The 16,837-nt window shown below is 38.4% G+C and overlaps 1 protein-coding gene across 8 annotated transcripts in view; it reads left to right on the top strand.

Annotated features, from left to right (window-relative positions):
- LOC101886104 (protein sel-1 homolog 3) overlaps positions 1 to 16,803 on the top strand; it is a 45,375-nt gene extending 28,572 nt beyond the window's left edge. For all 8 annotated transcript variants that reach the window (XM_087306315.1, XM_087306313.1, XM_087306314.1 and 5 more), the window contains 8 exons: positions 8,618 to 8,745; positions 8,869 to 8,952; positions 11,069 to 11,150; positions 11,303 to 11,378; positions 11,492 to 11,586; positions 14,043 to 14,167; positions 14,316 to 14,491; positions 15,369 to 16,803. In XM_087306315.1, the coding sequence (XP_087162441.1) occupies positions 8,618 to 8,745; positions 8,869 to 8,952; positions 11,069 to 11,150; positions 11,303 to 11,378; positions 11,492 to 11,586; positions 14,043 to 14,167; positions 14,316 to 14,491; positions 15,369 to 15,571 (969 nt within the window). In that variant the 3' untranslated portion in view covers positions 15,572 to 16,803. The remainder of the gene's footprint in view (positions 1 to 8,617; positions 8,746 to 8,868; positions 8,953 to 11,068; positions 11,151 to 11,302; positions 11,379 to 11,491; positions 11,587 to 14,042; positions 14,168 to 14,315; positions 14,492 to 15,368) is intronic.
- The last annotated feature ends 34 nt before the right edge of the window (positions 16,804 to 16,837 follow it).

The following is a 16,837-nucleotide window of genomic DNA, read 5'->3' as shown; positions in this document are numbered from 1 at the left end:
CATCATCATTTAATACAGTGTAAATTCACTATTGTTGATCCTGGACCATCATCATCATTTAATACAGTGTAAATTCACTAATGTTGATCCTGGACCATCATCATCATTTAATACAGTGTAAATTCACTATTGTTGATCCTGGACCATCATCATCATTTAATACAGTGTAAATTCACTATTGTTGATCCTGGATCATCATCATCATTTAAATACAGTGTAAATTCACTATTGTTGATCCTGGACCATCATCATCATTTAATACAGTGTAAATTCACTATTGTTGATCCTGGACCATCATCATTTAATACAGTGTAAATTCACTATTGTTGATCCTGGATCATCATCATCATTTAAATACAGTGTAAATTCACTATTGTTGATCCTGGATCATCATCATCATCATTTATTACAGTGTAAATTCACTATTGTTGATCCTGGACCATCATCATCATTTAATACAGTGTAAATTCACTATTGTTGATCCTGGATCATCATCATCATTTAAATACAGTGTAAATTCACTAATGTTGATCCTGGACCATCATCATCATTTAATACAGTGTAAATTCACTATTGTTGATCCTGGACCATCATCATTTAATACAGTGTAAATTCACTATTGTTGATCCTGGATCATCATCATCATTTAATACAGTGTAAATTCACTATTGTTGATCCTGGATCATCATCATCATTTAAATACAGTGTAAATTCACTAATGTTGATCCTGGACCATCATCATCATCATTTAAATACAGTGTAAATTCACTATTGTTGATCCTGGATCATCATCATCATTTAAATCCAGTGTAAATTCACTATTGTTGATCCTGGATCATCATCATTTAATACAGTGTAAATTCGCTATTGTTGATCCTGGATCATCATCATCATTTAAATACAGTGTAAATTCACTATTGTTGATCCTGGATCATCATCATCATTTAATACAGTGTAAATTCACTATTGTTGATCCTGGATCATCATCATTTAATACAGTGTAAATTCACTATTGTTGATCCTGGATCATCATCATCATTTAATACAGTGTAAATTCACTATTGTTGATCCTGGACCATCATCATCATTTAATACAGTGTAAATTCACTATTGTTGATCCTGGACCATCATCATCATTTAATACAGTGTAAATTCACTAATGTTGATCCTGGACCATCATCATCATCATTTAAATACAGTGTAAATTCACTATTGTTGATCCTGGATCATCATCATCATTTAAATACAGTGTAAATTCACTAATGTTGATCCTGGACCATCATCATCATCATTTAAATACAGTGTAAATTCACTATTGTTGATCCTGGATCATCATCATCATTTAAATACAGTGTAAATTCACTAATGTTGATCCTGGACCATCATCATCATCATTTAAATACAGTGTAAATTCACTATTGTTGATCCTGGATCATCATCATCATTTAAATCCAGTGTAAATTCACTATTGTTGATCCTGGATCATCATCATCATTTAATACAGTGTAAATTCACTATTGTTGATCCTGGATCATCATCATTTAATACAGTGTAAATTCACTATTGTTGATCCTGGATCATCATCATTTAATACAGTGTAAATTCACTATTGTTGATCCTGGACCATCATCATCATTTAATACAGTGTAAATTCACTAATGTTGATCCTGGACCATCATCATCATTTAATACAGTGTAAATTCACTATTGTTGATCCTGGACCATCATCATCATTTAATACAGTGTAAATTCACTATTGTTGATCCTGGATCATCATCATCATTTAAATACAGTGTAAATTCACTATTGTTGATCCTGGATCATCATCATCATTTAATACAGTGTAAATTCACTAATGTTGATCCTGGACCATCATCATCATTTAATACAGTGTAAATTCACTATTGTTGATCCTGGACCATCATCATTTAATACAGTGTAAATTCACTATTGTTGATCCTGGATCATCATCATCATTTAAATACAGTGTAAATTCACTATTGTTGATCCTGGATCATCATCATCATCATTTATTACAGTGTAAATTCACTATTGTTGATCCTGGATCATCATCATCATTTAATACAGTGTAAATTCACTATTGTTGATCCTGGACCATCATCATCATTTAATACAGTGTAAATTCACTATTGTTGATCCTGGACCATCATCATCATTTAATACAGTGTAAATTCACTATTGTTGATCCTGGACCATCATCATCATTTAATACAGTGTAAATTCACTATTGTTGATCCTGGATCATCATCATCATTTAAATACAGTGTAAATTCACTAATGTTGATCCTGGACCATCATCATCATCATTTAAATACAGTGTAAATTCACTATTGTTGATCCTGGATCATCATCATCATTTAAATACAGTGTAAATTCACTATTGTTGATCCTGGATCATCATCATTTAATACAGTGTAAATTCACTATTGTTGATCCTGGATCATCATCATCATTTAAATACAGTGTAAATTCACTATTGTTGATCCTGGATCATCATCATCATTTAATACAGTGTAAATTCACTATTGTTGATCCTGGATCATCATCATCATTTAATACAGTGTAAATTCACTATTGTTGATCCTGGATCATCATCATCATTTAAATACAGTGTAAATTCACTATTGTTGATCCTGGATCATCATCATCATTTAATACAGTGTAAATTCACTAATGTTGATCCTGGACCATCATCATCATTTAATACAGTGTAAATTCACTATTGTTGATCCTGGATCATCATCATCATTTAATACAGTGTAAATTCACTATTGTTGATCCTGGACCATCATCATTTAAATACAGTGTAAATTCACTATTGTTGATCCTGGACCATCATCATCATTTAATACAGTGTAAATTCACTATTGTTGATCCTGGACCATCATCATCATTTAATACAGTGTAAATTCACTATTGTTGATCCTGGATCATCATCATCATTTAATACAGTGTAAATTCACTATTGTTGATCCTGGACCATCATCATCATTTAATACAGTGTAAATTCACTATTGTTGATCCTGGACCATCATCATCATTTAATACAGTGTAAATTCACTATTGTTGATCCTGGATCATCATCATCATTTAAATACAGTGTAAATTCACTATTGTTGATCCTGGATCATCATCATCATTTAATACAGTGTAAATTCACTATTGTTGATCCTGGACCATCATCATTTAAATACAGTGTAAATTCACTATTGTTGATCCTGGATCATCATCATCATTTAATACAGTGTAAATTCACTATTGTTGATCCTGGACCATCCTCATTTAATACAGTGTAAATTCACTATTGTTGATCCTGGATCATCATCATCATTTAATACAGTGTAAATTCACTATTGTTGATCCTGGATCATCATCATCATTTAAATACAGTGTAAATTCACTATTGTTGATCCTGGATCATCATCATCATTTAAATACAGTGTAAATTCACTAATGTTGATCCTGGACCATCATCATCATTTAATACAGTGTAAATTCACTATTGTTGATCCTGGATCATCATCATCATTTAAATACAGTGTAAATTCACTATTGTTGATCCTGGACCATCATCATTTAAATACAGTGTAAATTCACTATTGTTGATCCTGGACCATCATCATCATTTAAATACAGTGTAAGTTCACTATTGTTGATCCTGGACCATCATCATCATTTAATACAGTGTAAATTCACTATTGTTGATCCTGGATCATCATCATCATTTAAATACAGTGTAAGTTCACTATTGTTGATCCTGGACCATCATCATCATTTAATACAGTGTAAATTCACTATTGTTGATCCTGGATCATCATCATCATTTATTACAGTGTAAATTCACTATTGTTGATCCTGGACCATCATCATCATTTAAATACAGTGTAAATTCACTATTGTTGATCCTGGATCATCATCATCATTTATTACAGTGTAAATTCACTATTGTTGATCCTGGATCATCATCATCATTTAATACAGTGTAAATTCACTATTGTTGATCCTGGACCATCATCATCATCATTTTAATACAGTGTAAATTCACTATTGTTGATCCTGGATCATCATCATCATCATCATTTAAATACAGTGTAAACTCACTAATGTTGATCCTGGACCATCATCATCATTTAATACAGTGTAAATTCACTATTGTTGATCCTGGATCATCATCATCATTTAATACAGTGTAAATTCACTATTGTTGATCCTGGATCATCATCATCATTTAAATACAGTGTAAATTCACTATTGTTGATCCTGGACCATCATCATCATCATTTAAATACAGTGTAAATTCACTATTGTTGATCCTGGATCATCATCATCATTTAATACAGTGTAAATTCACTATTGTTGATCCTGGATCATCATCATCATTTAAATAGTGTAAATTCACTATTGTTGATCCTGGATCATCATCATCATTTATTACAGTGTAAATTCACTAATGTTGATCCTGGACCATCATCATCATTTAATACAGTGTAAATTCACTATTGTTGATCCTGGATCATCATCATCATCATCATTTAAATACAGTGTAAATTCACTATTGTTGATCCTGGATCATCATCATCATTTAAATACAGTGTAAATTCACTATTGTTGATCCTGGATCATCATCATCATTTAATACAGTGTAAATTCACTATTGTTGATCCTGGACCATCATCATTTAAATACAGTGTAAATTCACTATTGTTGATCCTGGATCATCATCATCATTTAATACAGTGTAAATTCACTATTGTTGATCCTGGACCATCCTCATTTAATACAGTGTAAATTCACTATTGTTGATCCTGGATCATCATCATCATTTAATACAGTGTAAATTCACTATTGTTGATCCTGGATCATCATCATCATTTAAATACAGTGTAAATTCACTATTGTTGATCCTGGATCATCATCATCATTTAAATACAGTGTAAATTCACTAATGTTGATCCTGGACCATCATCATCATTTAATACAGTGTAAATTCACTATTGTTGATCCTGGATCATCATCATCATTTAAATACAGTGTAAATTCACTATTGTTGATCCTGGACCATCATCATTTAAATACAGTGTAAATTCACTATTGTTGATCCTGGACCATCATCATCATTTAAATACAGTGTAAGTTCACTATTGTTGATCCTGGACCATCATCATCATTTAATACAGTGTAAATTCACTATTGTTGATCCTGGATCATCATCATCATTTAAATACAGTGTAAGTTCACTATTGTTGATCCTGGACCATCATCATCATTTAATACAGTGTAAATTCACTATTGTTGATCCTGGATCATCATCATCATTTAAATACAGTGTAAATTCACTATTGTTGATCCTGGATCATCATCATCATTTATTACAGTGTAAATTCACTATTGTTGATCCTGGATCATCATCATCATTTAAATACAGTGTAAATTCACTATTGTTGATCCTGGATCATCATCATCATTTAAATACAGTGTAAATTCACTATTGTTGATCCTGGATCATCATCATCATTTAATACAGTGTAAATTCACTATTGTTGATCCTGGACCATCATCATCATCATTTTAATACAGTGTAAATTCACTATTGTTGATCCTGGATCATCATCATCATCATCATTTAAATACAGTGTAAACTCACTAATGTTGATCCTGGACCATCATCATCATTTAATACAGTGTAAATTCACTATTGTTGATCCTGGATCATCATCATCATTTAATACAGTGTAAATTCACTATTGTTGATCCTGGATCATCATCATCATTTAAATACAGTGTAAATTCACTATTGTTGATCCTGGACCATCATCATCATCATTTAAATACAGTGTAAATTCACTATTGTTGATCCTGGATCATCATCATCATTTAATACAGTGTAAATTCACTATTGTTGATCCTGGATCATCATCATCATTTAAATAGTGTAAATTCACTATTGTTGATCCTGGATCATCATCATCATTTATTACAGTGTAAATTCACTAATGTTGATCCTGGACCATCATCATCATTTAATACAGTGTAAATTCACTATTGTTGATCCTGGACCATCATAATTTAATACAGTGTAAATTCACTATTGTTGATCCTGGATCATCATCATCATCATCATTTAAATACAGTGTAAATTCACTATTGTTGATCCTGGATCATCATCATCATTTAAATACAGTGTAAATTCACTATTGTTGATCCTGGATCATCATCATCATTTAATACAGTGTAAATTCACTATTGTTGATCCTGGATCATCATCATCATTTAAATACAGTGTAAATTCACTATTGTTGATCCTGGACCATCATCATCATTTAATACAGTGTAAATTTACTATTGTTGATCCTGGACCATCCTCATTTAATACAGTGTAAATTCACTATTGTTGATCCTGGATCATCATCATCATTTAATACAGTGTAAATTCACTATTGTTGATCCTGGATCATCATCATCATTTAAATACAGTGTAAATTCACTATTGTTGATCCTGGATCATCATCATCATTTAAATACAGTGTAAATTCACTAATGTTGATCCTGGACCATCATCATCATTTAATACAGTGTAAATTCACTATTGTTGATCCTGGATCATCATCATCATTTAAATACAGTGTAAATTCACTATTGTTGATCCTGGACCATCATCATTTAAATACAGTGTAAATTCACTATTGTTGATCCTGGACCATCATCATCATTTAAATACAGTGTAAGTTCACTATTGTTGATCCTGGACCATCATCATCATTTAATACAGTGTAAATTCACTATTGTTGATCCTGGACCATCATCATCATTTATTACAGTGTAAATTCACTATTGTTGATCCTGGATCATCATCATCATTTAAATACAGTGTAAATTCACTATTGTTGATCCTGGATCATCATCATCATTTAAATACAGTGTAAATTCACTATTGTTGATCCTGGATCATCATCATCATTTAATACAGTGTAAATTCACTATTGTTGATCCTGGACCATCATCATCATCATTTTAATACAGTGTAAATTCACTATTGTTGATCCTGGACCATCATCATCATTTAATACAGTGTAAATTCACTATTGTTGATCCTGGATCATCATCATCATTTAATACAGTGTAAATTCACTATTGTTGATCCTGGATCATCATCATCATTTAAATACAGTGTAAATTCACTATTGTTGATCCTGGATCATCATCATCATTTAATACAGTGTAAATTCACTATTGTTGATCCTGGATCATCATCATCATTTAAATAGTGTAAATTCACTATTGTTGATCCTGGATCATCATCATCATTTATTACAGTGTAAATTCACTAATGTTGATCCTGGACCATCATCATCATTTAATACAGTGTAAATTCACTATAGTTGATCCTGGATCATCATCATCATTTAAATACAGTGTAAATTCACTATTGTTGATCCTGGATCATCATCATCATTTAATACAGTGTAAATTCACTATTGTTGATCCTGGACCATCATCATCATTTAATACAGTGTAAATTCACTATTGTTGATCCTGGATCATCATCATCATTTAATACAGTGTAAATTCACTATTGTTGATCCTGGATCATCATCATCATTTAATACAGTGTAAATTCACTATTGTTGATCCTGGACCATCATCATCATTTAATACAGTGTAAATTCACTATTGTTGATCCTGGATCATCATCATCATTTAAATACAGTGTAAATTCACTATTGTTGATCCTGGATCATCATCATCATTTAAATACAGTGTAAATTCACTATTGTTGATCCTGGACCATCATCATTTAAATACAATGTAAATTCACTATTGTTGATCCTGGACCATCATCATCATTTAATACAGTGTAAATTCACTATTGTTGATCCTGGACCATCATCATCATCATCATTTAAATACAGTGTAAATTCACTATTGTTGATCCTGGACCATCATCATCATTTAATACAGTGTAAATTCACTATTGTTGATCCTGGATCATCATCATCATTTAAATACAGTGTAAATTCACTATTGTTGATCCTGGACCATCATCATCATCATTTAAATAGTGTAAATTCACTATTGTTGATCCTGGATCATCATCATCATTTAAATAGTGTAAATTCACTATTGTTGATCCTGGATCATCATCATCATCATTTATTACAGTGTAAATTCACTATTGTTGATCCTGGATCATCATCATCATCATTTAAATACAGTGTAAATTCACTATTGTTGATCCTGGATCATCATCATTTAATACAGTGTAAATTTACTATTGTTGATCCTGGACCATCATCATCATCATTTAATACAGTGTAAATTCACTATTGTTGATCCTGGACCATCATCATCATCATTTAATACAGTGTAAATTCACTGTTGTTGATCCTGGACCATCACCATCATCATTTAAATACAGTGTAAATTCACTATTGTTGATCTAAATACTAATTGGTATGGTGATACTTCAGCTGGTATAGTATTGTAAGATGAATTAATGGTATCGCGACAGCTCTACTATATAGTATGAAAGTATGCAATTTGAACACAGCCTGTAACACTGCATGAGTTTAATGTGCATTCATCACACTTTTCCCAGACTGCAGCGTTCCAGTACTTCTTGCGTGCGGCTCAGTTGGGTCATGTGGGCGGCGCTGTGGAGTCTGCATCGTTCCTCTCCACTGGAACTGCCTCAGGAGTGCAGAGAAATCAAAATAAAGCTGTGATGTACGTCAGACTATGCCTCTCATCTACACATGTGGCTTCAGTCAGTACAGCCAGCACCGCACATGACAGATTCATTGAAGAAGTGTCAGACTAAATGTTTTCTTTGGGTTTCTGTTTCTTCAGACTGCTGAAGCAGGTCAGCGAGACCAATGGCCACCTGGGCTTCAGAGTAAAAGAAGCTCTTCAGACGTACCAGAGAGGATCATGGTGAGAGATCGATTCACCATTTCACCATACATTAATACACTGTCATCATCACTCCATCCATCCTCACTTCCCTCTCTTTTTCCACCTCTGCATCAATATGTCCCATCTGTCCATCCATCTCCTTCTCTTTACTGATTTATCCATCTATCCCTTGATTCTTCTCTTAAGTTAGTTCCATCTCTCCATCTTTTCCTCCCGCAGTTCATTCCTTACTCCATCCAGTCGTCATCCCCTTACCCATCCATCTCTCCTTTGCCCAACCATCCCATCTCTTCATGCTTCCCTAACTCTGTCCACCAAACACTCTTCCCTTCTTCCCCAAATTATTAATTTCTTCATCCAACCTCCCTCAACAGCCATTCTTGCATCCCTCCTTCCCCTCATCTGTCCATCCATATATTCATTCCTTCATTTAACCCTCCCTCCCCACTTGCCTACTTTTACTTACCCTTCATCATTTCCTCCGTGCCTCCCTCAATCAGCTGTTTTTCCCTCCTTTCCTTCGCCCATTCATCCATCTTCATTTCTCCACCCACTCCTTCCTCCATCCCTCAATCCATATTTTTGTCAATCGCTTCGTTCCTAAATCCATCCACCCCCTCATCCATCAAACATCCATTCTCACTTCCCTCTATCTTTTCCCCCTCTGCATTAATATGTTCCATCCGTCCATCCAATCCATTCCAACCCCTCAACCAATCATCCCTTCCTCAACCAGCCAATCTTCCCTCCATCCATCCCTGCATTAATTCCCACCTATCTCTCTTTCCCTCAGCCATTCATCGTTCCATTCTTCCTTCCATCCATCTCTCTTTCCCTCAGCCATTCATCTTTCCATTCTTCCTTCCATCCATCTCTCTTTCCCTTAGCCATTCATCTTTCCATTCTTCCTTCCATCCATCTCTCTTTCCCTCAGCCATTCATCTTTCCATTCTTCCTTCCATCCATCTCTCTTTCCCTCAGCCATTCATCTTTCCATTCTTCCTTCCATCCATCTCTCTTTCCCTCAGCCATTCATCGTTCCATTCTTCCTTCCATCCATCTCTCTTTCCCTCAGCCATTCATCGTTCCATTCTTCCTTCCATCTATCTCTCTTTCCCTCAGCCATTCATCGTTCCATTCTTCCTTCCATCCATCTCTCTTTCCCTCAGCCATTCATCTTTCCATTCTTCCTTCCATCCATCTCTCTTTCCCTCAGCCATTCATCGTTCTATTCTTCCTTCCATCCATCTCTCTTTCCCTCAGCCATTCATCGTTCCATTCTTTCTTCCATCCATCTATCTCCCTCAGCCATTCATCGTTCCATTCTTCCTTCCATCCATCTCTCTTTCCCTCAGCCATTCATCGTTCCATTCTTCCTTCCATCCATCTCTCTTTCCCTCAGCCATTCATCGTTCCATTCTTCCTTCCATCCATCTCTCTTTCCCTCAGCCATTCATAGTTCCATTCTTTCTTCCATCCATCTCTCTTTCCCTCAGCCATTCATCGTTCCATTCTTCCTTCCATCCATCTCTCTTTCCATCAGCCATTCATCTTTCCATTCTTCCTTCCATCTATCTCTCTTTCCCTCAGCCATTCATCGTTCCATTCTTCCTTCCATCCATCTCTCTTTCCCTCAGCCATTCATCGTTCCATTCTTCCTTCCATCCATCTCTCTTTCCCTCAGCCATTCATCGTTCCATTCTTCTCTTCATCCATATATTTCCCTCAGCCATTAATTTTTCTATTCTTCCTTCAATCCATCCCTCTTCTCCTCATCCATTCATCTTGCCATCTATCTCTTATTACTCAGTCATTCATCTTCCCATCTATTCCTCTTCCCCTCAGTCATTCATTTTTCCGTTTTCCCTCTTCCCCTCATCCATTCATTTTGCCAAATATCTATTTCTCAGTAATTCATCTTCCCATCTATCCCTCTTCCCCTCATGCATTCATCTTGCCATCTATCTCTTTCTCTCAGCCATTCATCTTTCCATTTTCCCCTCATCCATTCATCTTGCCATCTATCTTTTTCTCTGTCATTAATCTTTCCATCTATTCATCTTCCCCTCAGCCATTCATCTTGTCCTCAAATGGCAGATTTCTAAAAGTGTGTTTGTGTCGTTTGTTGATGAAGGGATGAGGCGTTGCTGAAGTATGCCATGCTAGCAGAAACTGGTCTTGGTGTGGCACAGCACAATGCTGCCCATCTGTGTGAGGTCTGAACATCTGCCAGCAAAACAATATCAAAATCTTCAGATCACGACACAAACCTTTATCTTCATAACACCGCTGTATCGTGTGTGTGTGTGTGTGTGTGTGTGTGTGTGTGTGTGTGTGTGTGTGTGTGTGTGTGTGTGTGTGTTTCCAGCTATTAGGCCACAGTTCTGCCTGTCAGTGGAGGTATCACAACTACTCCACCTACAACCACATCCCTCAGGAAGCAGGTAGGCACTTTGACCTCAGTTTGCTTCATAATGTCATATTTCACCTTATATATGTTGTCAATAAGAGCTGTCCTCCTGCTTTTCAACTGTTCCCATTTCTCCGTTTCCCCCAGGTTTGCTGCAGATGGGAGATTATTACAGTAAACAGGCTGATATGCTGAAGGCCATTGACATGTACAGTACAGCAGCATTACATGGCAGTCCTCAGGTGAACACACACAATTTTAAACAGCTATCTTTATGAGGACTTACTATAGACGTGATGATTTTTATACTGTATAGGCCAGGGGTGCTCAATCCTGTTCCTGGAGAGCCACCTTCCCGCAGATTTCAGTTGCAACCTATATCAAACACACCTGCCTGTAATTATTAAGTGCTTTTCTGATTCTATTTAATTGGTTCAGGTGTGTTTGATCAATGTTGGAGCTGAACTTTGCAGGAAGGTAGATCTCCGGGAACAGGGTTGAGCAGTCCTGGTATAGGCTGTATATGGCGACGCAGTGGTGCAGTAGGTAGTGCTGTCGCCTCACAGCACTAAGGTTGCTGGATCACTGGTTCGATCCTCGGCTCAGTTGGTGTTTCTGTGTGGAGTTTGCATGTTCTCCCTAGCTTTGCGTGGGTTTCCTCCGGGTGCTCTGGTTTCCCCCACAGTCCAAAGACATGCGGTACAGGTGAATTGGGTAGACTAAATTGTCAGTAGTGTATGGGTGTGTGTGTGGATGTTTCCCAGAGATGGGTTGCGGCTGGAAGGGCATCCGCTGTGTAAAAAAAATGTGCTGGATAAGTTGGCAGTTCATTCCGCTGTGGCGACCCCAGATTAATAAAAGGACAAAGCTGACAAGAAAATGAATGAATAGACTGTATATTCTATACCTATTCCCCTAAACCCAACCCTTACAGAAAACAATATTCATTTCTACATTCAAAACACTTCATTCTGTCTGATTTATGAGCCATTTTCTTCATGGAGACCAATAAAATGTCCCCATGAGGTAAAGATTTACTAGTATTGCTATACTTGTGGGGACATTTGGTCCCTACAATGTAAGGAATCAACATAAACTTAAAAAGGTAGACCGCTTACCTCCGTATGTACAGCTTTTCCGCTGTTACCAGTTTGTCCAGTGGCTCGCCATGTACATCGGCAGACTTGTGACATGGAGAGTTGTTGACCACGATGATGGGGTTTGAGTCCGGCTTGTGTGCTTGAGTGTTTTCAGGACACAGTGTTATACTGCAGGGCAGAACTGCTTTACATTTTTACACTACAGCACCAAAGACACATAGAGGAATGCAAAAACAAGAGAACAACAATACAGCAAGCCAGACATGACATACAGATTTACCTCTGAATGCTTTTTTTGTGATCCCACCCTCAAAAAATGACCCAATTTAATCTTTATTTTGATGTTCATTCCAGTAAGTATAACATAGCAACACTCTGGCCACTATGGCCACAGCCATGTCACCCTGCAGCCCAAGACCGGTTACTCACTGAAGCTAAGCAGGGCTGAGCCTGGTCAGTACCTGGATGGGAGACCACATGGGAACACTAGGTTGCTGTTGGAAGTGGTGTTAGTGAGGCCAGCAGGGGGCGCTCAACCTGTGGTCTGCGTGAGTCCTAATGCCCCAGTATAGTGAAGGGGACACTACACTGTCAGTGTGCGCCGTCTTTCGGATGAGACGTTAAACCGAGGACCTGACTCTCTGTGGTCATTAATAATCCCATGGCACTTCTCGTGAAAGAGCAGGGGTGTAACCCCGGTGTCCTGGCCAAAGTCCCTCTATCGGCCCTTACGATCATGACCTCCCATTTATCCCCATCCACCGAATTGTCTCTATCACTGTCTCTCCACTCCACCAATAGCTGGTGTGTGGTGAAGCACTGGCGCCGTTGTCCTGTGGCTGCCGTCGCATCATCCAAGTGGAGCTGCACACTAGTGGTGGTGTGGAGAGACCCCCCTCATGATTGTGAAGGGCTTTGGGTGTATGGCCATACACAATAAATGTGCTATTTAAATACACATTACATTACATCACAATTGTAATAAAGTCATGCATTGTTTGTCTATGTGTAACCCCACCGCTCCTACACCACCCAACCTGCTGCGAGCTGGGATCGATCCGGCGACCTTCCGCATGGGAGTCAGTTGCTCTAACAAGGAGGCTAAAGATCATGGCCTCTAGTGTCTGTCGCTAGAGCACCATTAGAGGTCAGAGGAGTGAGGTTTACCTCCACAGCACTCACTAGCTGGCCTCCGTTACACCCACCCCCCTACACCTCACTCCAATCCGGGTCACGACACTAATGAAACCCCACCAGTCATACGCCACCCAACCCGCTCCGAGCTGGGATCAAACCAGCGACCTTCCGCATGGGAGGCTGCTTAAGACCATGGTCTCTAGCGTCTTTCGCTAGAGCACCTTTAGAGGTTTACTTGCACAGCGCTTACAAGCTGGCCTCCGTTACATATGTTAACTCTGTGCGTTAATTAATGTTATCAAGTGTGAATTTGGACGTTAATAATGCATTAGTAAATGTTGAACTATGATTAATAAGTACTGTTCATTATTAGTTCACATTAACTCATGTAACCTTATTGTAAAGTGTGACCTGTAACATTAATATAATAACTATAATAACAAACATTGTGTGATTTTCAGGGTCTCTTTAATCTGGTCTTGTTAATTGAGGAGGGTTATGAAGTTCCTGACACCATTCTGGATCAGATGGGAATCTCGGCAGCAGATGGGAACCGCAGCGATGTTGTGGGGCGTCTGCTACACAGGTTTGGGTTTTCTACTCTGTCATACAGTCAGAAAAGGACAGGAGGATTCATTCATTCATTTTCCTTCAGCTTAGTCTAACACAAGGGTTAAATGCAGTTTCCTCCCAATACAAGTCTCCTCGTGATGATGATGGTGCTGTGTGTGTAGATGCAGGGAGTTTGAGGAGGGCGATGTGACGGCGTGTTCTCTTCTGCTGTGGTGGATCCAGCTGAGTGGAGCGTGGACGGACTTCACCCGCAGCTCTGTTCAGATGACGCTGATCTGCGGGATTTCAGCCACTCTCCTCATCTTCATGTTTACTCTGCTGTTACGAACTCTTTACGGTAAAACATCCAAAATCGCTTTTAGGCCCTGTCCACATGAACACGGGTATCTGTTTTCGCCGTTTGTCCACATAAAAACTGCAGGATCAGGTGATACGGGCTGCAAGATATTGGGAAATGACATTGCAATATTTCATTCCTCTGCAATACATTCATTTATTCATTTTCTTTTCAGCTTAGTCCCTTTATTACCACAGCGGAATGAACCGCCAACTTATTAGCATATGTTTGGCGTCCCATTCACACGGGGCGTCAGCTTCAAATCCGTCGGCGCCGCTTCAGAGGCATTGCTCGCAGCAGAAGTTAGGACTTGCTCAACTTTTCAAGTGCCGACGGAAGCGTCAGCCAATCAGATCACAGTATGCAAATACACCAGCTCAGACAGTTGCCTATAGCTGACTAATTTCATTGGCTGACGCTGCTATGACGATTGCATCAGCCCCAACCTCAGACACGCCCTCTGTCAAGCTGACGCTGAAGCCCCGTGTGAATGAGGCGTTACGCAGCGAATGCCCTTCCAGCTACAACCCGTCACTGGGAAACAGCCACACACTCTTACATTCACACACATACACTACGGCTAATTTAGCCTACCCAAGTCACCTGTACTGCTTGTGTTTGGACTGTGGGGGAAACCGGAGCACCCGGAGGAAACTCACACCAACACAGGAGAACATGCAAACTCCACACAGAAAGGCCAGCTGGGGCTCAAACCGGCAACCTTCTCTGCTGTGATTACTCTGATGACTCCTCTTCTCTGATTGGTCAGACTCTGCTCTGATACATAAATAGGCATCATGCATATGTATTACAGAACTGCGTAGGGTTTTTGCAGCCATGATCTTAATGACACTTTCATTTGTTGTTTCACCATCAGCATGTTACTCTGCGGCCACACAGTCCACCAGCCGGTCATCAGAGAGAGCTGGAGCAGCAGCATTTAACGAGCAGGATATCACTCCAGAGCAGAGCAGCTCAGTTCAGCAGCCTGCAGACCTTCACACATCTGAGATACTGATCACGGTGACGGGAGTGTGTGCGTGTGTGGTCTTTACACTCTTCATGTCACATCTGCTCTGAAGCTCAGCTTATACACACACATCAGCACACTCCTCAGGCCCGTGCAGCGCTCTAAATCTACTGTAAGACGCTGAATAAAAGCATCAGTCACTTTCACAGTAATCCGTCATCTACTTTCTTAAGGTTACTACTCTCAAATGTTTCTAATGCAAGTAAATGTCTTGTGACACGTCAGCCTCATCTGGAAAACCGGGTTAAAAAACAAACTGAAATCTGTTTTATTAGCAGGACTCCCCCTAGTGGTAAGGGTTATATTATACACACAATCAACAAGACATTCACTTATTTTCCTTCAGCCCAGTCCCTTATTCATCAGGTCGCCACAGTGGAATGAACTCCCAACTATTCCAGCGTATGTTTTATGTAGTGGAATGCCCTTACAGCTGCAACCCATTAATGGGAAACACTTATACACACTCATTCTCTCACACACACTAAGGCCAATATAGTTGATCAGTTCCCCTATTGCGCATGTGTTTGGACTGTGGGGGGAAACCCACGCCAACATGGGGAGAACATGCAAACTTGAGTTACTGTTGCCTTTCTATCAACTGGAACCAGTCTGGCCATTCTCCTCTGACATCAACAAGGCATTTGCGCCCACAGAACTGCCGCTCACTGGATATTTCTCTTTGTCGGAGCATTCTCTGTAAACCCTAGAGATGGTTGTGCGTGAAAATCCCAGTAGATCAGCAGTTTCTGAAATACTCAGAGCAGCCCGTCTGGCAGCAACAACCATGCCATGTTCATGGCATGATATTCAACTGATATTCATCAGGTCGCCACAGTGGAATGAACTTCCAACTATTCCAGTGTATGTTTTATGTAACGGAATGCCCTTACAGCTGCAACCCTGTACTGGGAAATACCCATACACATATTCTCGCTCTCTCTCACACACACACACACATTACAGCCAATTTAGTTAATCAGTTCCGCATTGCTTTAAAATCCTTCAGAAGTTTGTCTTTTGGGTGGATAAAAGGAGAATCAGCATTGGGAATTGATCAAAGTCTGTCACATTAATAGGCTAAATTCATGATATTATTGTTTTGTGATATTGAGTTTTGCTTTGAGACACTTGATGGTAAATGAGACCTCTAGGAGCTGTACTTTGTATCTGTATATCTATTTTCCGGGTTTAGTGTGTGTGATGTAGTCTGTGTACTGTTCATTAGAAACACCATGTTCAGAGTGTGTGGCTGGTGTGTCATTAAATAACCTTCACTTGGCCTGTGACAACATTTCTAAAACTCGCCCACAGAT

This window comes from Danio rerio, chromosome 23 (assembly GCF_052040795.2).
Source record: "Danio rerio strain M-AB ecotype USA chromosome 23, GRCz13ab, whole genome shotgun sequence".
NCBI classification, from domain to species: domain Eukaryota; kingdom Metazoa; phylum Chordata; class Actinopteri; order Cypriniformes; family Danionidae; genus Danio; species Danio rerio.
The sequence above is the reverse complement of the archived record's forward strand: the minus strand, read 5'-3'. Positions and strand labels throughout refer to the sequence as shown.